Source organism: Cetorhinus maximus, chromosome 22 (genome assembly GCF_964194155.1).
Source record: "Cetorhinus maximus chromosome 22, sCetMax3.hap1.1, whole genome shotgun sequence".
Taxonomy (NCBI): Eukaryota; Metazoa; Chordata; class Chondrichthyes; order Lamniformes; family Cetorhinidae; genus Cetorhinus; species Cetorhinus maximus.
Window position 1 is genome coordinate 49992746 of NC_135900.1, and position 26786 is coordinate 50019531.

The following is a 26786-nucleotide window of genomic DNA, read 5'->3' on the forward strand; positions in this document are numbered from 1 at the left end:
CTACAGAACCAGGGTCCAGTATTCTTCCATGGCCCTCCAGCTACCCCACTCAGATGACTGCTCCTCTGCTGTAGGCGAGACACGGCCAGGCTGCCAAAGTAACAGCAACAGAAATGCCCGTAACAGATTTATCCCAGGATTCAGCTGCCATGGAACAAGGGAAGCCTCAGCCCCAAGAGTCTTGATTTTCAACCAGCCACCGTTCATGCCATTGAAACTCAGGTAGCCCCTAAGAAGAACAACAAATTAGGAGCACCAAGGGGAGACATGGGGATAGAAAAGAGTCTAAATGACATGGTTGATGCAAAGAAATATTTTGTTTTCTGTGAAGTCGTTTCCGGTGTATAGGAATGTGATTTACTACAGTTATTAGATTTGGAACTGTTTTAAATATGAGATTGGCTTGTTGACTTTACTATGTCCCAGCAGTATATAATTGAGACACCGAAGAATGGTGAAGCAGGAAGATGCTGAACATGCAGGTTCACACCAAAAAAGAACAAAAGGGGCCCAAATCTGGATTAGTACACAAATTAAAGAGTTAAAAGTGGGAAAATAATCTCAACAAAGTCTGCAGATAAAATCGGAAGAGGTTCACTGGATTAAATGTAAGAAAATACAGAAATGTATGAAAAGGATGATTTGGTCAAAGAGAAACCTAGAAAATGGCATAACTGAGGAGGGTAAATATAACAACACACATCTTACAGTTCTGCAAAAGCAAGAGAGCAGGCAAAGAAGAAGTGAGAACCATAGGCGATGCAAACAGACAGGATGAGCACAAAATAACAAAAATGATTTTTTCCCCCAAGTATCTACATGGCATTCAGTAAGGATATCATATTTCTGACTTTCAAGATACAAAGTTCAGTCCATGTGGACTTGTTGAAATTGACTTTAAAAAGTGGACAATTTGTATTAAAGGTGGCTGCCAAAGGTCAGGTGACCTTCTGTGATTTCTGCACAAAGGATTAACTCACGACTAAACATACCTCCGTAAAGTTCATAAAATGTAAATGACCATGGGTGGGGTGTCCTCCCTTGAATCGGCATGCTGAAGATGAAAGCACTTGTCGAATTTACAGCCCCATTTTCTGTGTATTTACTAAAACTCAAAGTCAACAGCCCCTCAGATGCAGTGTCTGTGAGCTTGGCCCTTAGCCATGATGCGCAGAAAAAAAATGTTTATCAGAAGCAGATGTGAACTGCCACCATTAAACCCCCATTGTGTAGCAATGGCTTCTAACTTCGAATCATTCATGTGCCAATTGGAGTATTGAACATGTGGTCACATGATTAAAACTGACTTCAGATAACAAATCTGATTATTGTAAGAATCAGGCAGAGACAGATTAGCCATTAAACCATCTGGGCAAAAGGGACCATTCCTCCAATCAGAAGAACAGAACACTGCTGAGCCAGGCAACCCAGGCTGTGCGAGGGAGACTAATTCATTTTCACCTGCAAAGATTCGCCTGTACACAAAGACAGTCATAACCTCATTTGTAAATCCAGAGACTTCCAACTTTTATTCATCTCCAAAGAACTATGAGAGAGAATCCATCCAGGCCTGCAAGAGATGGATCTTAAAGGACTATTTAACCACGTGATCTGCTTCTTATTATTCTGTTAATAAACTAGGTGCAGGCTTCATTTTCTAGAATCCATCTTTACTCGCGTGTATGTGTGTATGTGAGGGAGTGAGTGTTTTTTGTTGCGTTTACATTTCGAGATGGTGTGTGAATAAATGTCATCTTTTCTTCTGATTTAAACTTGCCTGAAAAGCCCGCTTCATGTCTATCACAAGTCACAACATTCAAAAGGTTTAAAACACTCTGCTAAACTTATTCACAGAAAGTGGGCATCATTGGCCAGGTTAGCATTTATTGTCCATCCCTAATTGCTCTTGGGAAGATGATGGTGAGCCAAATTTCTTGAACCATAGCAAAGGTAGCAGTTTAGTACAACTGAGTGTCTTGCGAGGCCATTTCAGAAGGCAGAGTAAACCACATTGCTGCTGGTCTGGAGTTACAGAGTCCAGAATGGGTAAGAATGGCATATTTCTTCCCTGAAGGACAACAGTGACAGGCAGAATTTTTTTCAGACAATCCCGCAGTTTCACGGTCACCATTACTGAGACTAGATTTTTTAATGTCATTTTTAATTAATTAATTGAGTTCAAATTTTCCAGTTGTATTTGAAATCCCATCATGGAAGCTGAGAATTTGAACTCATATCATCAGACCATTAGTCCAGGCCTCAGGATTACTAGCCCAGTAACATAATCACTATGCTGCCATATCCAAAAGCCTAAAATGGTTCAAATCAAACAAATTGTCAAGATAGATGATACTTAGCAAACTGAGACACTAACAAGCATTATGAAGGATTTGCTGGACCATAGGAAATACCATTAAATTGAAAACAAGCGAATGCGATGCCCATATTCAAAAAAGAGGATAAAACAGACACAGATATCTACAGACTCTGTAGTCTAACTTCCATCCAGGTAAATTAATATAATTATCAGAACTAAACTTGGGGACTATCGATAAAGCTATTGAACAGCAGCCAATATGGATTCAGAAGGGGAAGATTATGGCTGAACTGTTTCCTTGATTTATTTGGGAAACTAACAGCATGAGTGGTCTTTGAGAAGTATTACAACATACCGTATCTGGACTTCCCAAAGGCTTTTGACAACGTTACGCATCAAACTCTAATAGTCAAATTCAAAGCTTAGGGGATTAAGTTTAATGGTGCTAAATGCTTGTTGCAATTTGTGCTTGCTTGCAATCGCTCCCTGTTCAGTAGATGAATGTCATAAAAAAGATACATGTCACTTTATATATATCTGCTGAATGCAAAATTCTATACATATCTAAGTATATGATCTTATAATAGCATATTTATGATCTTTAAATCAATGTCACTCCCTGCTTAGCTGATGTAATAGCTTACATTTGCACTTGGCTTTACTACTTCATCTGGTGACATCTAATATGCTGTTTATAGAAGTAAATTCATACCAAAGTATGTCTGACATTTACAGCAATCTGTCATCAATCTCTCTGTCAATCTAACATCAAACTTTTTTCTTGTATTTTCCTCAATCTTTCAGGAGCTGTTCTGTGCTAGAAGAACTTGAAGATAACCTTTCAAGACACTGTTGTCATGTTAGTATGGCTTTATATCATTCTTTCTGGATCCATTACTACAGCATTATATTATGCCTGCAATTCTCAAGTTATTAAAACTGCATCATAATGGTATGTTAAGTGATTGAGAACTGCAATGAAAACAAGTAACAATCTTTACATTTTTAGTACAAAAAGGATTGGTATTGTTGGGATTGAAATTGGCGTCTGTGGAAAAACAAGGTTAATGGTGGCCTGGGATACCAAGTATTACATAAAAATTGTTTAAGTTTTATTTACACTGTCCTGGGAACTGGAATGGTCTGAAATTTAAATTAAACTTTCTGAGTCTATTAAATTTGTAGTCCCCTGCAGCAACAACCTGTAAAACTAATGGTAATGACAGCAATGTGGTCAAGAACTAGAGCTTAATGCTTAGAGGTTGCTATTATTTAAAAATCCTTTTAATGGCAGAGAAAAAAAATGTTTTTTGGGTGGGGCGGTGGGGGAAAGAAACTTATTGCACATATTGAGTTGCTTTTACTTTCATGAAAAGAAATGGTATTGTGAAACATTGCAACCAATGTGTTCTTCCCGCTCCATCTACTGCCTTTCCTGTCATGGTCTTTCTGCATATCATTATCCCTTCAATTACATATTTCAACATAACCAGCACATCTCCTGCAATGCTTTACAGCCTACACCTATGCTATAATCTACATTGTGCCCCAGGGTTCTAACCTTGGCCCCTTCTATGTTTTCCCCAACATTCTACCGCCGGATAACACTACCTGTAGCAATGAGATCAGAGTCTATATGATGATAGCTAGCTTTTCACTCCATCCATATTTCTGACTCTATAGGTGCATATCCAAGGAGCACAATTACCAGCTAAAACAAGCAAGGGCTGTAATTTGGAATGTAACTTAGGTCTTCTGGGTTTTCTATTCATCCATGAGCATCCAGCAACTTGATTCTGAAGGGGCAGCCTCATCTACTTTGCCCCATCATTTTGGCAGTTTGGGGTCGCACCTAATTTCCCTTGGAATTCCTGAAGATCCTGATAGTTCCAGGGGAACCTTTGTCTGCAGAGAGTAATAATGCCACTCCAAGATCAGCTGTTTCACTGTGGAGAGAGGTAGTGGAGGAGTGGGGGGGGAAATGTGTGTGTGTGTGGTGTGGAAACCTCTGTTGCGCCACAACAAGTGCAGCAGACTCCTCCAAATATTTCAAATGATCTTGCCCCAGTCTTGGAATAGGATAAGCAGCAGTTCAAAGCACTGCAAAGTTCAGTCTCAATGCAATCCTATGGCTGCAACAGCAACAAGGGACTTTTTGCCACCATGGCCGCTGTTATGCTTTTTGACTACCCACGGTTCAGTAAAAACTTATTGTAGCAACAGCAAAACCAAAGACATTGAGGGCAACTTTCCCAGAGATACACTGGAGGTGGTGGGGGGGGCAATGAGATTAAATGTATTCCTGGAGCTTTCATCACATGACTTTCTTCCATGGTCCAGCCACTAATCAGCTAACACAGCCATCCTTGTGCTGTACTGCCTTGCTACGCCAATTGGAAAACAAAAAGACTCATTACCCAATTGGATGATGCTTGACCGTCAGACATTTTTCCCCCATTTTCAATATGATTATATCTGGTAAAGAGAAACGTTTAAAGAAAATTACCAAAAAAAAATTGTTTTCATGTCCTGATGATTTTTCTCAAGGTAACACACAGCAGTGTCCTGGAGATTGATTTTCAATTCCTGGAGGCTCCAGGCCAATCCTGGAGGGTTGGCAACCCAAAAAGGACAGTATGACAATTGCTCAATGTGTTGCTATCTGCTTGCACTTTTTCCGGAGGTGGTTTCACAGCAAAGCAGTGGGAATGCAATCAACCTAATTAAGGAGCCAATTGACAGCAGTAATTGAAACACAGCAATTTTGCCAGCATCACAAAAGCCCTCCATTGAGTCCACATCCCAGGAAGCAAAAGGAGGCGGATGCACAGCAGGACGTAGAGGCTGAATTACAAGTAAATATTTAAATGGTACCAGCAGAAAATGGCAAGGTTTCTGTATTCCCATCACAAAGCCTTACCATTGAGTGTGGAATTTCTGCAGACAGACGTCTCTAATTGTCATGGGCCTCATTTACTTCCCTGATACTGATGGCAACTCCATTGTGCTTCTCTGCTGCTCCCATTGTTTAGGTTTCAGCAGCATTCCCACTGGTCACAGAGTGAGGGCTGCCAACCTCCTGTGCAGTGGGCCATGCTGTCCTAGCACCTACCTCTAGAACTCATCCACCATCCCTAATTGGACAGTGAATACAGAGACAGCCTACTAATTAGCTTACTCTAAGATTCAGCTGACAGCATACAGGGTTGGGATCTGGAAATGGTCCACACTTTGGGTTGCCGATACTCACAGCAAGATTGAACCCATTATGTCTGGCTCCCACCAAAAACTACTCACTCTAGCCACTAATTCTGTCCCTCGGCTTCGCTGTCTCCACAAGCTGAGCCCAATGGTGCATGATTTGATCCTCAGCTGACAAAGCCCACGTACTGTCCATCAGCAAATCTGTCTATTTCTCTCTTGATTCTTACGTGGCTCGCATAAGTACTAAAAACTCACCCACATCTTTAGGAACACGAGTACACCATTTAGCCCATTGAGCCTGTTCTGCCATTCAGTGAAATCATGGCTGATCTGTGATCTAACTCCTTTCCCCCATATCCCTTCATCCCTTTATTTAACAAAAATCTATCAGTCTCAGTTTCAGAAGTAACAATTGAGCTAGCATCAATCGCTGTTTGCAGAAGATATTCCAAACCTGTACCGCCCTTTTTGTTTGAAGTGTTTCCTAATTTCACTCCCGAAAGGTTTGGCTCCAATTTTTTTTTAAAGCTATTCCCCCAATCCTAGGCTCCCTAAACAACCGAAATAGTTTCGCTTTATCTACCCTACCCTTATTATCTTGAAAACTTGGATCAAATCACTCCTTTACCTTCAGGCTTGTTGTGATGACCCCAACAGTCAAATGTTCCACCAAAACTCATTGTCAAGGCTCACATATAATGAACCAGCGCTTTGCTAAAATACAGGCGGGGTTGCTACCTGCGAAATCACCACACCTGTCTCCCAACTTGGGCAAAAGTTCATTGATGCTCCATGTTGACTCCATTAGACCTATATCAATGTTATTTCACCATGGATCTTTCGCTTTAACTCCGCACTCCAACCAATTGTTTATTATTTCCCATTTACTACCAGGCTTTTATGTATCCTAATAATTGCAAATAAGCAGACCTATGTAACTTGAGAATTTGCTGTGCTCATTTGCTTGTGCATTTTGATTGCCATTCTATTCCTAAGCCCATTGCTTCTATTTCCACTTTTTTCTCCCTTTCATATTACATTTCTTTTGCCTTTGCTCCTTCTAGTTTGCTCTCAGCTATCACCATGTCTTTTAGCCCCCCATCTCAGATACTTGGCGCTCCAAAAACTATACTCCACCCTTCAGTACTCCTCGACCTTACTCTTCTGCTGCTGTTTCCCAAGCTTGACTCCCTCAGAGTTAAATCTACAGCTTTCCTCTGTGCTTCCCCTGGTATCTTCGAAGGGCCCATGAAGGCACTATGAGTAGCAATTCCAACTGCCCCATCTGACTCTCCTGCCAAACCTCCCGCCCAACCTTTGGGGTCTAAATCTTGCCAATCTCCTTCCATTCCCATTCCTAACCCTGTGGACTCTGCCAGTGGATCAACTCCTACCATTTGTCTCAGCATCTCCCTCCCGAATGTCCATTTGCATGTGAATAAGACCCTTGCCACCCACAAGCTTACTGTGGATGATGGCATCGATATCATGGTCTTAATGGAAATTTGGCTGAGGGAGCTCCCTCAAGGATACATGGCCACGTAGCAAGCTTGCTGTTCCTGCAAAGGCTAAGTACAAATTGGTCTCTTTAAGTTACCCGCATGTGCGACTGGACAAAAAGAATCCAGATATGGTGGACAACTGGTTTAACCATTCATATAGCATTGTTGGGTCTTGCTCTCGTCTCCCAAAACTGCTCACTGTTCCAGGATCATCCTTGAATGAAAAGATTGCCCACAGCTTCTTTTCTCTATTGCAAACTACCTTCTTAAATTCCTCTGCTCTGTCTCCTCCATCTTCATCTCAAACAAGCGTTAGGAGCTCATGGACTTCTTTGTCACTAAGATTGGGATCATCCTGCGTCCAACACTTCCTTCCTTTCCCGTAGCCTACAAGGCCAAACTTCCTGTAAAGTTCACCCAACCCTGAACTCATATTGTTCTCTGCTTCTCACTTGCCTGCCCTCATGCACACTCCAAGCTCACCTTGTCCACAAAACCCAACTCCTGCTCACTCAACCCATCTGCCATTAAACTGTTGACCACCCAAATTCCCTTCTTGGTTCCCATGTTAGCTGCTGACTTTAACAGTTCTTTGTGTTCAAGTACTATCCTACTCTTCTTCAAATTTGCCAACATCACCCCTCACCATCCTTGCAAACTACCACCCCAACTTCCCTTTCCTCTCCAAAGTCCTTGAATGTGTAGTCGCCTCCCAAAAATGGCCATCATTCCCAGAACTCCATGCTTGAATCCCTCCAGTCAGGTTTCCACCTCTGCCACAATACTGAAATGGCTCAAAGTCACAAGTGACTTTGATGTGACTTTGGCTAAAGGTAAAAGGTATCCCCCCCGCCTTGTCCTTTTTGACCTGTCTGCAGCCTGTGACACAGTGGGCCACACCAATGTTTTCAACACTGCTCCTTGTCATCCAGCTGAATGGGACTGCACTCACCTTGTTCCATTTTCATCTATTTAATCATAGCAAGAGAATTACCTACAATGGTTTCTCTTTCCACTTTCACACTGTTGCCTCTGGTGCACTCCAAGGATCTATCCTTGGCCACGTCCTATTTCTCATCAACATACTGCCCCTTGGCAACACCCAAAAACTCAGTGTCAGTTTCCAGATGTACACTGGCAACACCCAGTTGTACTTCATCGCGACCTCTTCTGACTCCTCCAGTCTCACTAAGTTATCAGTCTACTTATCCAACATCTCGTTCTGGATGAGCAGCAATTTCCTCCGATTAAATGTTGGGAAGACAGAAGCCATTGTCTTCAGTACCTGCTACAAATTCCATTCCCTAACTGCTGTCTCCATTCCTCCTCCATCAACTGTTTGAGGCTGAACCAGACTGTTTGCAACCTTCTTGCCATATCTGACCCAGAGATGGGCTTCTTCCACGGAACTACACCATTACCAGGACCGCCTATTTCCACTTCTGTAAAATTGCCCTACTCTGCCCCGCCTCAGTTCAGTTACTGCTGAAACCCTCATCCATGCCTTTTTTACATCTAGACTTGACTATTCCAATTTACTCCTGGTCAGCCTCTTACATTATATCCTCTGAAAACTTGAGGTCATCCAAAACTCTGCTGTTTACATCCTTTCTTGCACCAAGTCCTGTTTCTCCCATCACCTCTGTGCTCATTGACCTATATTGACTCCTGATTAAACAATACCTCGATTTTAAAATTCTCATCCTCATTTTCAAATCCTTCCATGGCCCATCCCTCCTTATCTCTACAATCTTATTCAGTCCCACATGCCCCTAGATATCTGCACTCATCTAATTCTGGCCTTTTGAAATGAGGTTTCACAAAAATAGCACCTCCCTAATGCACTGAATAGTTTGAAGTTGCTGTATTTTGTGGCAGATATGAACAAAGTCACCACGGAAAGTTAGGCCTTGACCACTGCAGTATAAATATCCTTTTAGCAAAGTGACAAATGTTAACTACTGCCAGTGAAGATTAATTGTTATTGTGCGTGGAACTTTATTCCTTAAGGTTTTAATTGTTGGAGATTTTAAAAATGTAAAATTTAAACTCTTTTAAACAGATGTACTTTTCCTTGATGTCTCTTTTTATCTCTCTATCCAATTTTTTCAATCCCTTCATTTCTCTTTCTGTACCTGCTTTGACATTCAATCGCCCACTCTAATTATACATTTTTCTCAGTTTTTGTGCTATTAATTTCACAATCCATCAAGGTTATTGCTTAAGGGGATACACAGTTGCTGCCCTGTTTACTCAGGGCAACAAATGCCTTGATAACATTATCAGCTCACACTTCTAGCAACTTATCCTGCAAAAAAAAGTTTAAAAGTCTGAACATGCAAGGGCAAGTCTAACCTGCTGTTAGGTGTCCTACAGCAAAATTTGGTCCATATATTCTTCAATGCTAATGTTTTAGGAACAAAAAGACACTCATCATCTGCAACATTTTTATGGATGTTGCAATAATTTACATTTACATAGTGCTGTTAACAAAGAAAATTGTCCCCAGGCATTTCAAACAAAAAAGAGACATGATCCACAGCAGGGAACATTAGCAGGGGTGACCCAAAGCTTGGTCAAAGAGATTGCTTTAAAGGACGGTCTTAAAGGTGGAAGTGGGGTGCCACAGAGGTTCAGGGAGGAAATTTCAGGACACAGGGCCCAGATACCAGAAAGGGGTGAAAGGAGGCAGGAATATACAAAAGGCCAGAGTCAGAGGAAGGCAGTGCTTTCAGGTGAAAAGGCAGGGGGAGGTGGGGGCTGGGGTGGGATAGTGTTGTGGGGTTGATAGGAACAGTCGGAGATCACAGAGATAGGAAGGTGAAGAACCATGAAAGAAATCACGCACATGAACAATGGACCCTGAAACAATATGGAGATGTATGTTTCTCCCTTCACTTGACCACTTAAAAGTATTATTGTACTGCTACTGGCAAAAAGATAACCTTGCTTTGAAATTGTTTATAATTCATTCTCACAAATAGTTTATGTCTGGATTACACTTCACTTAAGAACAATATTGGTTCCAGTTTTTTATTCATTCATGGGGTGTGGGCGTCACTGGTTAGGCCGGCATTTATTGCCCATCCTTGATTGCCCTCGAGGTGGTGGTGGTAAGCTGCCTTTTTGAACCACTACAGTCCATGTGGTGTAGGTACACCTACAGTGCTGTTAGGGAGGGAGCTCCAGGATTTTGGCCCAGTAACAGTGAAGGAATGGCGATATATTTCTAACTTCGCCTCTCTCTAAACTTGACTGCAAATTTTTCCTGAAAACTGGCATATTACAAATACATTACTAGCAAAAATACCCTCAATGTCAGTTCTAACATGTTTTCCCTGTATGCTGAAGGTAATATATTAGTTTTTACCGATCCCAAAGATGGAATGTTCCACAATAGTGAAGGGCACTTTCCCACATCCTAGTTGAGAACTAGGGATATTCATTCCTTGAACAGTGACAGGCAAGGAGTTTCCACAGAACAGAAATAATGACACATTTAAAGCTCCTGGGGAAAAACACCAATCTGTTGAACTACAACTCAAATTAGTGTGACTAGACTTCATACCTGGAGCTGATGGGAATCGTCAGCTAAATTATCTTCCCTTCGGCGTGCCTCCTCCAGCAACTGGGCATTTTTTTTCTTCTCCACCTGCTCTTTGTGCTTTAGGTTGGCCAACTTCTTACTTTGTTCCTTCATCTGCCTGTAACAGAAGTTTTAATAATAAGAAATGTGACGTTAAAACGTTTGTACCCAAGTCAGTACCTTCTGCAGCAGAGCATTGGACTCAGAGGGATTCCAGCACAACAAAAGTACACTCCTCTATTGCCTGAAAATAGAGTGGCAACAATTGAGTAGTAGACCAAATGCTAAGTTTAGGGTTACATAAATAAAAGATGAAGAATTTCATTGATTCACCTGTTTAACTGGAACTTATGAGATACTTGCGAATAGGGACAGAAGGATACAACTAAAACTTGTTCACGTCTAGCTCCAATTTACAGGCGATTTAAACACAAAATTTAATTTCAGTCTCACCCTAATAGTTTCAAGTCAGAATATATTTTCATTAAAGACAACAACAGTTTCCAGTTCACCCTCTCCATAAGCCTACTTTAGGGTTTTGAAAATCAGGGTGCACAAACAAATCAGTAGCAGCAGCCAAAACAAAAATAAAAATACCTGGAAAAACTCAGCAGGTGTGGCAGCATCTGCGGAGAGGAACACAGTTAACGTTTCGAGTCCGTATGACGCTTCAACAGAACTAAATAAAAATAGAAGAGAGGTGAAATATAAGCTGGTTTAAGGGGGGGTGGGACAAGTAGAGCTGGATAGAGGGCCAGTGATAGTTGGAGATAGCCAAAAGATGTCATAGACAAAAGGATGAAGAGGTGTTGGAGGTGGTGATATTATCTAAGGAACGTGCTAATTAAGGGTAGAAAGCAGGACAAGCAAGGTACAGATAGCCCTGTAGGGGTGGGGTGGGGTGAAGGAATCGAAAAAGGCTAAAAGGTAGAGATAAAACAATGGATGGAAATACATTTAAAAATAATGGAATTAGGTGGGAAAAGAAAAATCGATATAAATTATTGGAAAAAAAAAGGGGGGGGGATCAGAAAGGAGGAGAGAGTTCATGATCTAAAATTGTTGAACTCAATATTCAGTCCGGAAGGCTGTAAAGTGCCTAGTCGGAAGATGAGGTACTGTTCCTCCAGTTTGCGTTGAGCTTCACTGGAACAATGCAGCAGGCCAAGGTCGGACATGTGGGCATGAGAGCAGGGTGGAGTGTTGAAATGGCAAGCGACAGGGAGGTATGGGTAATGGTTGCAGACAGACCGAAGGTGTTCTGCAAAGCGGTCACCCAGTCTGCGTTTGGTCTCTCCAATGTAGAGGAAACCACATTGGGAGCAACAAATGCAGTAGACTAAATTGAGGGAAGTGCAAGTGAAATGCTACTTCACTTGAAAGGAGTGTTTGGGCCCTTGGACTGTGAGGAGAGGGGAAGTAAAGGGGCAGGTGTTGCACCTTCTGCGGTTGCATGGGAAGGTGCCGTGGGAGGGGGTTGAGGTGTAGGGGGTGATGGAGGAGTGGACCAGGGTGTCCCGGAGGGAACGATCTCTGCGGAATGCCACCGGGGGGGGGAGAAGGGAAGATGTGTTTGGTGGCATCATGCTGGAGTTGGCGGAAATGGCGGAGGATGATCCTTTGAATGTGGAGGCTGGTGGGGTGATAAGTGAGGACAAGGGGGACCCTATCATGTTTCTGGCAGGGAGAGGAAGGTGTGAGGGCGGATGCGCGGGAGATGGGCTGGACACGGTTGAGGGCCCTGTCAACCACCGTGGGTGGAAAACCTCAGTTAAGGAAGAAGGAAGACATGTCAGAGGAACTGTTTTTGAAAGTGGCATCATCAGAACAGATGCGACGGAGGCGAAGGTACTGAGAGAATGAGATGGAGTCCTTACAGGAAGTGGGGTGTGAGGAGCTGTAGTCGAGGTAGCTGTGGGAGTCGGTAGGCTTGTAATGGCGGACAGTCTATCACCAGAAATTGAGACAGAGAGGTCAAGGAAGGGAAGGGAAGTGTCAGAGACGGACCATGTGAAAATGAAGGAGGGGTGGAAATTGGAAGCAAAATTAATAAATTTTTCCAGGTCCAGGCGAGAGCATGAAGCAACACCAATATAATCATCGATGTACCGGAGAAAGAGTTGTGGGAGAGGGCCGGAGTAGGACTGGAACAAGGAATGTTCCGCATACCCCATAAAGAGACAGGCATAGCTGGTGCCCATGCGGGTACCCATAGCCACTCCTTTTATTTGGAGGAAGTGAGAGGTGTTTAAGGAGAAATTGTTCAGTGTGAGAACAAGTTCAGCCAGACGGAGGAGAGTAGTGGTGGATGGGGATTGTTCGGGCCTCTGTTCGAGGAAGAAGTGGAGAGCCATCAGACCATCCCGGTGGGGGATGAAGGTGTAGAGGGATTGGACGTCCATGGTGAAGACGAGGCGGTTGGGGCCAGGGAACTGAAATTGTTGATATGATGTAGGGTGTCAGAGGAATCACGGATGTAGGTGGGAAGGGACTGGACAAGGGGAGAAAGAATGGAGTCAAGATAGCAAGAAATGAGTTCCGTGGGGCAGGAACAGGCTGGCACGATCGATCTACTGGGACAGTCCTGTTTGTGGATTTTGGGTCGGAGGTCGATGCGGGCCGTCCGAGGTTGGGAGACTATCAGGTTGGAAGCTGTGGAAGGAAGATCTCCAGAGGAGATGAGGTCAGTAACAGTCCTGGAAACAATGGCTTGATGTTCAGTGGTGGGGTCATGGTCCAGGGGGAGGTTGGAGGAAGTGTCTGCGAGTTGACGCTCAGCTTCTGCGAGGTAGAGGTCAGTGCGCCAGACAACAACAGCACCACCCTTGTCAGCAGGTTTGATGACAATGTTTGATGACCTGAGAGAACGGAGTGCAGCAAGTTCAGAGAGAGACAGGTTAGAGTGGGTGAGAGGAGCAGAGAAATTGAGACGACTAATTTCATTCTGACAGTTCTCAATGAAAAGATCAAGAGAAGGTAAGAATCCAGAGGGAGGGGTCCAGGTGGAGGGAGAATATTGGAGGTGGGTAAAAGGGTCCGTTGAACGGGGAGGGGACTCCTGCCCAAAGAAGTGAGCACGGAGACAAAGGCGGCAGAAGAGTTCAGCATCGTGCCGGGCCCAAAATTCATTGAGATGAGGGTGTAAGGGTATGAAACTAAGTCCTTTGATGAGCACTGAACGTTCAGCATCGGAGAGGGGAAGGTCATGGGATATGGTGAATACACGGCCAGGGCTGGGATTGGAAGACGGGATGGGGACAGAGGGACAGGCAGGGGTGGAGGCTCCTGGATGTGTGTTGGTGTCTATGAGTTGTTGGAGCTTGCGTTCCTTTGCACCTGAAAGAAAGAGACAAAGTTTCTTGTTGAGGCGTCGGATGAGACGAAGAATAAAATGAAACTGGGGGCACGCGCAGCTTTGAAAAAGGGTGCGGTGGTGCTGCTGGAGGGAAAGGTCGATTGTGTTCATATGGCGGCGCATGGCGCTGAGTGTGGGATCTCAGAATGCGACGGGAACAGCAATCCGAGGAGCGTTGTATGTCCCGGAGATACCTGTAATCCTGGGTGGGTTCGAAACATGAGGGATGGAACTTCAGTTGAAATCCACGTGGGGTAAGTCGGAGACAGAGACAGTCACTGAGGAAGGAAATGTGGCTGTGAAAGCGGGTTTTAGTAAACACCTTGTCAAACACCAGGAGAGAAATGGAAAGCAATGAAGGTGAACATTGGCAAAAGAGAGATACGAAAATCCTGTCGGAGAGAAGAGCAATACTTCTTCAAGGTAGGCATTCCTTGAAGAGAGGTGGCAGTCAATTAAACACTAAGATAAAAGCAAAAAACTGCGGATGCTGGAAATCCAAAACAAAAATAAAAATACCTGGAAAAACTCAGTGTGGATCTGGTCTGGCAGCATCTGCGGAGAGGAACACAGTTAACGTTTTGAGTCCGTATGACTCTTCAACAGAACTTAGTAAAAATAGAAGAGAGGTGAAATATATGTATGTATATATATATATATAAAAAATATTTTTTTTTCCAATAATTTATATCGATTTTTCTTTTCCCACCTAATTCCATTATTTTTAAATGTATTTCCATCCATTGTTTTATCTCTACCTTTTAGCCTTTTTCAATTCCTTCACCCCACCCCACCCCCACTAGGGCTATCTGTACCTTGCTTGTCCTGCTTTCTACTCTTAATTAGCACGTTCCTTAGATAATATCACCACCTCCAACACCTCTTTATCCTTTTGTCTATGACATCTTTTGGCTATCTCCCAACTATCACTGGCCCTCTATCCAGCTCTACTTGTCCCACCCCCCCGCCCACCTTAAACCAGCTTATATTTCACCTCTCTTCTATTTTTACTTAGTTCTGTTGAAGAGTCATACGGACTCGAAACGTTAACTGTGTTCTGCTCCGCAGATGCTGCCACACCTGCTGAGTTTTTCCAGGTATTTTTATTTTTGATTTCCAGCATCCGCAGTTTTTTGCTTTTATTTTATAGTAGCAGCAGCCATCTAGCTACAGTCAGCTAGAGCAGATGCTCTTCTTGCAGGCTAACTGGGAATATCATAGAATTTGATACCACAGGAGGAAGGTCATTTGGCTCATCATGCCTGTGCCAGCTCTTTGAAAAAGCTTTCCAATTAGTCCCATTGCTCTGCTCTTTTCCCATAGCCTGCAAAATTTTCTTTTTCAAGAATATATCCAATTTCCTATTGAAAGTTATTATTGAATCTGCCTCCGTCACCCTTTCAGGCAGTACACTCCAGATCACAGCAAATCTGCTACTCATGTCCTTACTCGCATTAAGTCCTATTCTCACCCTTGTTTTGAATCTTCCATGACTTAGGTCCTCCCTATCTCTGTAATCTGCATAAAAATACTTCTCATTACCACTCTGGTTCTTTTGCCAACTACCTTAAATATGTGAATACCTTCTGCACCCTCTCTGAGGCCTTAACATCCTTTCTAAAGTATGGTGTCTGGACTATCAGTTTTTCAATTCCAAATTCAAAAATGTGGAGTGAAATTTGTTCATGTGGGTGTTGTGCAGACTGTCAGCTTCCCAGGGGGAGGCAGTGCCACAGACCCATTGATTATCACTGAAGAACGCCACACAGGTGGTAGCCCACAGTGCTGCTTCCCCACTGGAAGTGACGCTACACAAACAAATTTTCCCCAGAATGTATCACAATAATGGTATTTCTTTCTTCCAGCCAAGTTGAGAACTACAGGCAGTCATTCCCTTCGCTCTTTTACATCAGTCCAGACAGATCTATCTGATGCTTCAAAATGCTTTCTAGAATTTGTAGAGTTACGGTAATATATAACAAAAGATTGAGTACATGAATTTTTAAACTGTTCATGAACTGAGCAAAAATTATCTTTTAGTATATTGATTAAAAGTATCAGTTTTGTGATTTTTACCTTTATTCTTTTTCCAAATTTCAGAAATATAATTAAGCAGTACTATTAGGATTTCATGAAAGCTCATGACTGTGATTCTTAGCATAAAAGTCCCTGATGTCAGGCAAGCCATCAGGAGGAAGCAGCAAAGTGAGAACCTCCTTCAAAGTGAGAATAAGCAAGTAAACTTAAAACTGTTCTTTCAGACTACCAGGAGCAGTTACATGCATGTTAACAGAAGACAGAGGGCTGGGAGCAGATATCTCAGTTAACAAATAACATAAGGGGAAATTTTAACTGGAAACAGAATTTGGCTGGATGGCGATCAAGGGCAGCAGTAAACCCACACGTCAGAAGTATAAGGCACACCTGATTGTGCCAGAAGCAGGTCACTCGCCCACTTGCAGGGGTGGATTTCCAGTGGGCCTCCTAAGACTTACATAAAGGATGAATGCACCAACTAAAGGGAAAACTGCATTCATCTTTGCCAGAATGCTGACTAATACTGCTGCAAAGAGCAGATTCTTCCAAATGAGTCGCATGGCTGCTGCCAAGATCTTCAATATCTCCCCAGAGGTCATAGTAGAAGAGGTGAGGTAAGAAGCATTGTTCTATTTCCCTGGAATGGAAAGAGGATTACAAAGACATCTATGACATCTTTTGGCGATCTCCACCTATCATTGGCCCTCTATCCAGCTCTACCTGTCCCACCCACCCCCTTAAACCAGCTTATAATTCACCTCATTTCTATTTTTCCTTAGTTCTGGTGAAGAGTCATACAGACTCGAAACGTTAACTGTATTCCTCTCCGCAGATGCTGTCAGACTTGCTAAGTTTTTCCAGATACTTTTGTTTTTGTTTCGGATTTACAGCATCCATATTTTTTGCTTTTATCTACATACATCAGGCCTGGAGAGAGATGGCTAAACTTGAGATTATCACCCCAAACTCCAATAGCCCAAGAACAGCAGCAAGGGTGAGAGCAGCTCTCAATTTCTTTACCTCTCTGCATAACATCTGACAACAGTCTTTCCCACTCCCTGAGCACCCTGAACGCTACTCTCCTCCCCACTACGTCCTTCTCCACCAATCACAACAGCACACAATATAGCACACTTTACAACTCTTACTCTTATTCAAAACAAACAGTCACCTTGTGCTTTTTGCATAAAAACATTCAGTTATCACATGGTTGTAATTGTGTGTTGGACAGCACTAGAGAAGGAAGTAGTACCATATGAGAAAGGAGCAGACTAAAATGATCCACGGGGATTACAAAAACAGGATTATAGTGCATGTACATAAATGCGCAAAGTGTGATGAATAAGGTTGGTGAACCACAAGCACAGATAGCAGTATGGGGATATGATGTAGCAGCAATAACTGAAATGTGACTTAAAAATAGTGAGGACTCAGTGCTTAATGTACAAGGGTATAAAACGTTCAGAAAAGATAGAAAAGGAAAAAAAGGGTGGTGGGATGGCAGTAATGATCAGGGAAGACATTGTAGTATTGGAATGAAAGGATTTCCTTGAGGGGACAAGGACAGAATCCATTTGGTTAGAGTTGAGGAGCAAAAATAGTAAGGTCACACTACTTGGAGTATTCTATAGGCCACTAAATACTGAGAGAGACAGAGCGGGAGAGAGAGAGAAAGAGAGAGACAGACAGAGAGAGGGGGACAGACAAAGAAAGAGAGAGAGAGACAGACAAAGAAAGAGAGAGAGAGAGACAGACAAAGAAAGAGAGAGAGAGACAGACAAAGAAAGAGAGAGAGAGACAGACAAAGAAAGAGAGAGAGAGACAGACAAAGAAAGAGAGAGCGAGACAGAGAGAAAACAAGAAACCTACATGAAAATGACAGATGTGCAAGAACTAAAAAGTGGTGATACTGTGGGGCTTAACACAAATATTGATTGGGATAATATTAAGGGTAAGGAAGGGGAAGAATTTCTGAACTGTGTTCAGGAGAAATTCCTTGATCAGTATGTCCTCAACCCAACTAGAAAGGAGGCATTGCTGGATCTGGTGCTGGGAAATGGGGTAGGCCAAGCGGATCAACTTTCTGTGGGGGAACATTTGAGTACGAGTGATCATCAAGGTTTAGATTAGTAATGGAGAAGAAGGAGGAAAAATCTAATTAGAACTCCTAAATTTCAAAGGGGTTAATTTCAATGCGATGAGAAGACATGTAGCCAGGGTGAAATGGAATCAGAGACTGACAGGAAAAACTAACGGAACAATGGGTGATCTTTAAGGAAGAGATGCTTCAGGTACAGACTGGGTATATTCCGACAAGGGTGAAAAGTAAGGGAGCCAAAAGCAGGGCTCCTTGGAAAATGAGGGAGATAGATTATGATGAAACAAAAAGGATGTATGATGCATATCAGGTGAGTTCTTCAAGTGAAAATTAGGTCAAATACAATAGGTTGAGAGAGGAGGTGAAGAGAAAGTAAGTGTGGCAAAGAGAGAGCATGAGAACAGAATGGCAGTCAACATAAAAGGGAATCCAAAAATCTTCTACCAGCATGTAAATAGTAATGGGGTAGTGTGGGGAGGAGTGGGCCCAATTACGGATAAATAGGGTGATGTATGCTTAGAGGTGGAGGGCAAGGCTAAAATACTTAATGACTTATTTGGATTGGTATTTACAAAGGAAAAGGAATCTGATAAGTTATCAGTGTATGCGGAGATAGTGGAGGCAATGGATAGTGTGAGAATTGAAAGTGAGGTGGTACTGGAAAGGCTAGCTATGCTTAGGGTAGATAAATCATCTGGTCTGGATGGCTTGCATTCCACATTGCTAAAAGAAGTGGGGATGGAGATAGTGGAAGGGCTTGCCTTAATTTTTCCAAGCTCCCCTAGATATGAGGGAGGTGCCAGAGGATTGGAGAGTGGAAACCATAACACACTTATTCAAGAAAAGGTGCAAGGACAGTCCTAGCAATACAGGCTGGTTAGTCTAACATCAGCAGTGGATAAGGCTTTGGAATCCTTTATCAGGGAAGAAATCAACAGGCACTTGGAGAGGTTGGATTTAAATAAGGAGAGCCAGCATGTATTTGTAAAAGGCAGATGGTGCTTGACTAATCTAATTGAATTTTTTGATGAAGTACCAAAGAAGGTTGATGAAGGGAATGCAGTGGATATTGTCTACATGGATTTTTGACAAACTACCACATAAAGGGCTGGTTAATAAATTGAAGTTTATGGATAGGATGGCCAATGTGCAACTGGATAAAAAAAAAAATAGCTTAAGGGCAGAAAGCAGTGAGTCATGAGAGATGGTTGTTTTTTGGACTGGAGGGTGGTCGACAGTGGTGTTCCCCAAGGATCAGTGACAGGACCATTGCCTTTTTTTGCTTTAGATAAATGGCTTGGATCTTGGAATACAGACTAAAATTTCAAAATTTGCCAATGATACCAAATTTGGAGGTGTGGCTAACAGTGAGGATAACACCAACCAACTGCAACTGGTCCTAGATAAGCTAGCATATTGGACAGACAAGTGGCAAATGAAAGTGAATACAGAGAAGTGTGAGATAATGCATTTTGGCAGAAGGGTTGGGGAGAGTGCTAAAGCACGACCACTTGGCTCAGAAAGCAGAAGGTCTTCTTAAAGACAACTGCAGCTAGACTACCTGAAAAAATAGATTATGAGATAGCTCAATCCCCTGCTTTCATCAACAGTATATAAATGATTGAGAATTCAATGAACCCAACCTGACAATATATGATCAATGGACTTTAACACAAAATGCAGTGTGCAGAAGACCTTTCATTTATATTCTATAAATCAAGGAGATGTGCATTTTACAACGTATTTTAATTATTTGAATGCTGAAGTGATCATTGTACTTTTTTATTTTAATGATTGCCCATAACTATGTCATGAATTATGATCACCTGCTTTATTCGTATCATCATCACAATTCAGCACCTGCTGCCATGATGATTTTTCAATAAACCAATTATCTATCTATCAATCTAACTGCAGAGATCAGTGACCCTTCCTGCAAAAACACAGCCTTCTCATGCATTGCGTTCCTCAGACACATCCAGGAAACTATCGCTTGGTCGATGGCCCTTCTACAAGTGGTGGCCCTCATGACCCCTGTAGTTTGTAGTAGTGGAGCTAATATCAAAAGAGAATAAGAAAAAAAAATCACAACATAATGGAGATTTGAAGAAGAAATGCTATTTTGCTCTCGGTTTTCTTCGAAGTTCTGCCAAAAAGCATTAATCTTTGCAAATTCATAGAAAATCAGTTTTCCAGATGTTATCTTAAAGAAAATATGCACACATTTAGAAAGCAAAGAAAAAATGTCCTGTAGTACTCAAAGGATTAAATACTAAACAGCAGACAACTTTCATTTGCCTCAACATAGTTTTGATTGAAAGTGCACATGCAGTTATATATAACTTTATCCCTGGAACCTATCATAACTGATTCAGTTGACAGTTCACAAGGGAATCCACATGATCTCTTCCCTGGAAAGCCTCTTATTTTACTCAGTTTAAAAAAAAATTAACAAAGCAGCCTCTGCTACGAAGGAATGCAAAGGTAATTAGGTATGAGGATATTGACAAGCTAGACAACTGATCAGTTCAACATGCCCCCGAATTGATTTAAATGTAGCATAGATGTGGGAATCGTAAATGGATCAGAAATATTGTTTTTCTATTTTATGACCTAGTGGCTCACTGGTGCAGAGACAAATGCATTTTTTATGATGGGTGATGTTTTGATGCAAATATCAATCCTGCCAGCATTACTTTAAGACAGGAATAACCTGCAAAAGGCCAGGATCTAATGCACTACAGCACCTTGTGTTCCTTGAATATATTTCTGAAGTCTAAGCTTTGCTGTTCACATTAATATTTTTGGATCTCAAGTAGGAAATTCATGCTAACATAATACTCACAAGTCTACTTGCTCCCATGTGAGATTCTGTGAGAGAAACCTTAAACTCTTTAATGTCACACAATGGATTATGTAACAGCTTGGTTCAATTATGTGATTATGTCACCATATTTTTCCTTGTGTCATCTCTACGGCAGCTGGCATGACTGATAGGCTACACTAGGAGCTTAAACTGTCAGGGGTGATGGCAGCATTTCTCCTACAAGGAAACAATAACAATAAAGGCTATCTGTAAGACAAGTATAATCCCAACAACCATTCAATCACAATAATGTGAAGTCACACAGTACTAATATTTCAAATAGAAATGCTACATTTTCTCTGTATAACTTCCAAATGAACCCAACTATATTGTGTTAGAACCATATCTCTTTAAACTGGATTTTACTTTTTAAAATATGGAAGGACATTGCATTTTTTAGACATTGGAGGCTGCCTAAGAGTTTTTTTTATAAAAAGGGTCATAAGTTCACCTTGGAACTATAAACATGCAGGCCTCTTCCAAGAAATCACCTGAGTTATATAGGACTTGAGAGGGAGTTTTGTTTGTTTTGAACTGCAGCACGCTTTAGTTAGTGAAAAGCTGGAAGACAAAAAGACAATCACATGGCAGAGACAAACCTTAAATTTGAGCCTTGATTTTGCTTGCAGTCTTGTTGGGGAAAGACTGAAAACAGAAGGCTACCCTGACAAGCTCACTCTCTTTCCTCTCCACTTTGTGAAACCGTATGTGGTTCTCAACCTGAAGCCAGATAATCCTCATTCGAGTGTAAAGGCAAAATACTGCTCTGGAGAAGAGTCATACGGACTCGAAACGTTAACTCTGTTTTTCTCTCCATGGATGCCGTCAGGCCTGCTGAGTTTTTCCAGCATTTTTGTCTTTGTTTCTCATTCGAGTGTAGTTTGTCTGCATAATTTTGGACAGGCTAACTGAGACAGGAAGAACTGGACCAGCTTTACTCTCCTCACACTGAAGCATCATTAGTGAACTTCCTGACATCTACTGGGCTCAGCCCGAGGGAAGTTCAGACTGACAGCATCAAACCTCCGTGAACTTTAATTTATTTTTCCTTTCTAAGATTTTTTTTCCATCCGCCCAACTCTGCAGAGACTACCTGTGTGACTTTTGTTTGTCTGTGCATATGTGTGTGTGTGTGTGTGTGCGTGCGTGCATGCATGCTGGGGACGTTTAAAAGGGTGAGTTAGTTACACTTCCGTATTACAGTCGTGTGTCAACCAGTTCTTGAAACTTATTTAAAATGAGTCATGTTTTATAATAAATTAATCATTGAGTTTTTTGAAAGAAGCCTGGCCAGAGTCTCTTACCTTCTGGGTACTAGAATTATAGGCACACAATTGGCCTTTTTGGTGAGAAAATTAAACATTCAAATTAATGGTATGACCTGCAGAGCAGTGGGGCTTGATAATTTGCACACTCCTCCCATCCTGGTCGTAACAATATACAGATGTGCACTGCAGGATGTTTTTCTCAACTGGTTATATCAAATCTGCTGGTGCTTGGCAGGCACTTCATAAATATACTGTTATAATTTAAAAAGTTTAAAGGAAGCTTATGTATGTGAAGACACTTGTCAGCTCCAGCACAGCTATTTGCATGATGTGGGTAGAAGGCTCACAACGCAACAAATAGCTCACTCGTACCTGCCATCATCACCTACAGATAGGTGTGTGTCCCACTGATGAAATACAGTAGAAAATCACCACAGAAGCTGTGGTTACAATCTAGTTGTCTTCAATGGACAAAATCAAAGCCATCCAACACAAGGATTATATAATAATCTAATGCATGTTGTTTGTAGGCAGTCCTTTTTTTAATTCTTTCATTGTGGGTATCACTAGCAAGGCCAGCATTTGTTGCCCAACCCTAAATACCCTTGAGAAGGTGATGAAGGAGTCAGCATGGCATGTGACTTGGAGGGGAAGACAGAGGTGGCGGTGTTCTCATGTCTCTGGAGCCCTTGTTCTTCTTGGTGGTAAGGGCCACAGGTATGGAAGGTACCGAAGAAGACTTGGCTAGGTGCTGCAATACATCTTCTAGATGGTACACACTACTGCCATGTGCACCAATTTTGGAGACAGTGAATGTTTAAGTTAGTGGATGCAGTGATAATCAAGTGGATTGATTTATCCTGAATGGTGTTGCTCTTTTTAAGTGTTGTTAGAGCTGCCAGACGAGTGGAGAGTATCCCATCACGCTCCTGACTTGTGCCTTGTAGATGGTGGACAGGCTTTGGGGAGCCAGGTGGTGAGTTACTCCCTGCAGAATTCTCAGCCTGTCACATGCACTTGCAGCCACAGTGTTTATATGGCTGGTCCAGTAAAGTCTCTGGCCAATGGTAATCCCAAGGATGTTAATGGTGGAAGACTCAGGGATGGTAAGGCCCTCCAAGCCACAAACACCCTGACTTGCAACTATTTTGCCATTCCTTCACTGTTGTTGGGTCAAAAATCTGGAACTCCCTCCCTAGTACCACAGTGGATGTACCTACACTAAATGGGCTGCAACAGTTCAAGAAGGTGGCTCACCCCCAACTTTACAAGGGCAATTAGGCAACAAATGCTAGCCTTGCCAGTGATGCTCACATCCTATTACATAATAAAATGAAAGTCAAGGGGAAATGGTTAGATTCTTTCTTGTTGGAGAAGATTATTACCTGACATGTCTGTGGCACCAATTTTATTTGCTATTTTGTCAGCCCAAGCTGAGGGACAGTTCCTTAAGTGGCTTGCATAACTAGCAGTTATTAAATTTGTTTATCAGTTGCTTCTCTGTAAGTCATTGGCCCGGATCTCGAACAGCAATCATCGTTGGATTGCCACTCTGCTCAAACTTGCCCAGGCCTTCACGCTGCTCCACATTTCTTGCCGGTTCTGAGCCCAGCTTCTCCAGAAATGCGGAGCATAGCACCCCTTGGAGAACTCCATTACAGTGTTGTAGCATTGGGGTGGGGGGGGAAGACAAGACACATCCCTGTTTTTATGGCACTAGCTGCCGTTTGCTAAATTTAAATGTCTAGCGTGAATGTTAGAGAATGGGTGAGTGAATGTATGAGTGAATGGGTGGGATGGGTGAGGTGGTAGGTGGGTGGGTGGCCAGTGAATCTGGTGTTAGGTGGACACAGAGTAGGCAGGTCAGGGGCTAGTCAGGTCAGGGGCAGTCTGAGCAGTAGTCGGGGGGGGATCAAGGGGCGGCGGTCAGAGTGAGCGATTGGTTCGGCAGTTATCCAGGAGTTAGACTAGGATTTTTCTGTTTTAACATTTCCTGGGTAACTATCCAGCTAATTCCCACAGAAATGTCTGAAGTCTCTGACTCTAGCTCACAGTCAGAGACTTTCATGGAGTGTCCCAGGGAAGGGGACGGTGCTGGAAGCAGGGGAATTGCCCATTGGAAGTTCAAACTTCCTGGGCAATTCAGGATTTCTACAGGGTCCCAATGCTCATCTTGCGTTATACGCCTGGTCTCCGACGATCCTGAGACTGGAAGATCTGGGTCAAGGTTGAAAAAGGAGTGAAGGGTGAAGGGAGGGCGAGTATGTGATGCCTTTTCAGAAAAGCAAAAATAAGGACCAAGTGTACAGATGAAATTAGAGACAGAACTTTTCCAGTAGGTCAAGAAAACTTAAGGTTAGAATTTTGGCTCAAACAAAGCAAATGGGTCTGCTAGCTTCCTTAGCCTTTCTACTGAATTATATTTTGACTTTGGTGAGGTGGACACGATCCTAGCCGCATAAATGCAACACAACTGTGCTAAGCTTTTAATTAATTTTTAGAAACCAATAGTAAAGCTTTCCAACCATTAAAATACAAAATGGTTTGATGCTGTCATTTTATATTTAATTTTATAAAATATATTCCAATCCAACAAACCATAAATAATTTTACGTGTTCCCTGTGCAGCGTTTATATGTCTGTGTATACATACACATGAAAGCTTTTGATCATTGTTAATTTTCTGTTGAGGAACTATAAGCCAGTTCAGGACCATCTGAAACCATTGTCGCAGATATTTTTTTCCCATCCCTAATTGCTCTTGAGCTGAGTGACAAGCTAGGTCATTTCAGAGGGCAGTTAAGAGTCAATCAAGCTGTGGGTCTGGAGTCACAGCTAGGACAGACCAGGTAAGGATGGCAGATTCCCTTCCCTAATTGGCATTAGTAAACCAGATGGGTTTTTACAACAATTGATGATGGTTGTAATGGTCACCATTATTGAGAATAGAATTTATTAATTGAATTTAAATTCGACCAGCTGCCATGGTGGGATTTGAACCCACATCCCCAGTACATTGACCTGGGCCTCTGGATAACTAGTTTAGTGACATTACCACTATGCCACAGTCTCCTCCAAAATATGTTGCACTTAGAATCAGGCCAATCAATTGAAAGATTTTTTTGGACTTAATTTAACACAATGGACATAGCAATGCTCAGCAGTTCAGTAAATGTTTTGGTACATGCTATGGCTTGGCCTTGCTTAGGGAGTATTCATGGCGAGAGAATATTCCACAAATTAAGTCACATTTCTGGCACATTTCAATGCACTTTGACATTAATACAAACAATGTTTGATAGAACACACAAACAAAAATGGTTAGTGTTTTTGAAGCAACAGAAAAAGCCATGTTCCAGGCTGAGCACTTGGGCTCTCTCCATCACTCCTTTCCCCAGTCCTGGCAAAGATGGCACAAAATGACAGACTGACAAAATATGGAATGGGAGCACTGGAGGTGTAAAAGACTTATCTGCATGTATTTTTGGAGGTGGCATAATAATCTGTCCATGAGTAAGCCAGCTATATATTTACAAGATCAACAAGTGAGATATGCAGTCTCAAATAATATTCAAATTCTGATGTCGTTCAACAGCTCAATGGTTGAGCTTAAATTTTCTTTGGCACGTGGACATAAGCCAAATTTAAGTGCCGCGGAGGAAATACATTGCACCAACCATGCCTGAAAGAGCACAAAAGGTCTACAGTAGGTATAGAAAAACCGATGTAAAGTGGCAAAAATGGTAATTTATGTATCTTAAAACAAATAATTATGATAAAAACAAAGTGCACTTAACAAGGAACTGAAACATATTTCTTTTCTACAATGCATACTAACCGAACTTACAAGTTTATACTAGTTTACAGGAAGTACACACAAACAACCTTTTTCTTTGCTTTTTTCATGGGATGTGGGCGCCGCTAGAAAGGCCAACATCTGTTGCACATGCCCAATTATCCTTGAATTGAGTGGCTTGTTAAGCTATTTCAGAAGGCAGTTAAGAGTCAACCACATTATTGTGGGTCTGGATTGCAGATTTTTCCTGAAGGACATTCGTGAACCAAATGGCTTTTTACAACAATTGATGATAGTTATCTTGGTCATCATTACTGAGATCAGTTTTATATTCCAGATTTTTTTTTAAACTGAATTTAAATTCCACCAGCCACTGTGATGGGATTTGAACCCATATCCCCACAGCATTCAGCCTTGGCCTTTGGATTACTAGTCCAGTGAAATTCACAGGCTGCCCTTGAATTTTCATCATATCATTTAAGAAAGGCTTACAGTTGACGTACAGGATCAATTAACTGGTGAGTGCTGCATCACCAGAATGCAAGATTGTTGCTGTGTTGGAGTGGCACAAAAATCTGATTTGGCATTTTAGTGCAAAACATTAACAGATGATCCAATTATTACAAAATTATTTGTTTATTTTTAAATGTCATTTGGGCTTTAAAAACAAGATTGATGGTAATTTTTTTTTTTGAAATAGCCATTTAGTGATGCACAAAACTTTTGTCAATTTTGACATGTTTAAAAGTGTGCCTCA

At 42.0% G+C, this 26786-nt stretch overlaps 1 protein-coding gene across 8 annotated transcripts in view; it reads right to left on the reverse strand.

Moving 5' to 3' along the window:
• Window positions 1–26786, reverse strand: part of erc1b (ELKS/RAB6-interacting/CAST family member 1b) — a 1197549-nt gene that overhangs the window by 855096 nt on the left and 315667 nt on the right. For all 8 annotated transcript variants that reach the window (XM_078568271.1, XM_078568270.1, XM_078568269.1 and 5 more), the window contains one exon: window positions 10592–10727. In XM_078568271.1, coding sequence (XP_078424397.1) covers window positions 10592–10727 — 136 coding nt within the window. The remainder of the gene's footprint in view (window positions 1–10591; window positions 10728–26786) is intronic.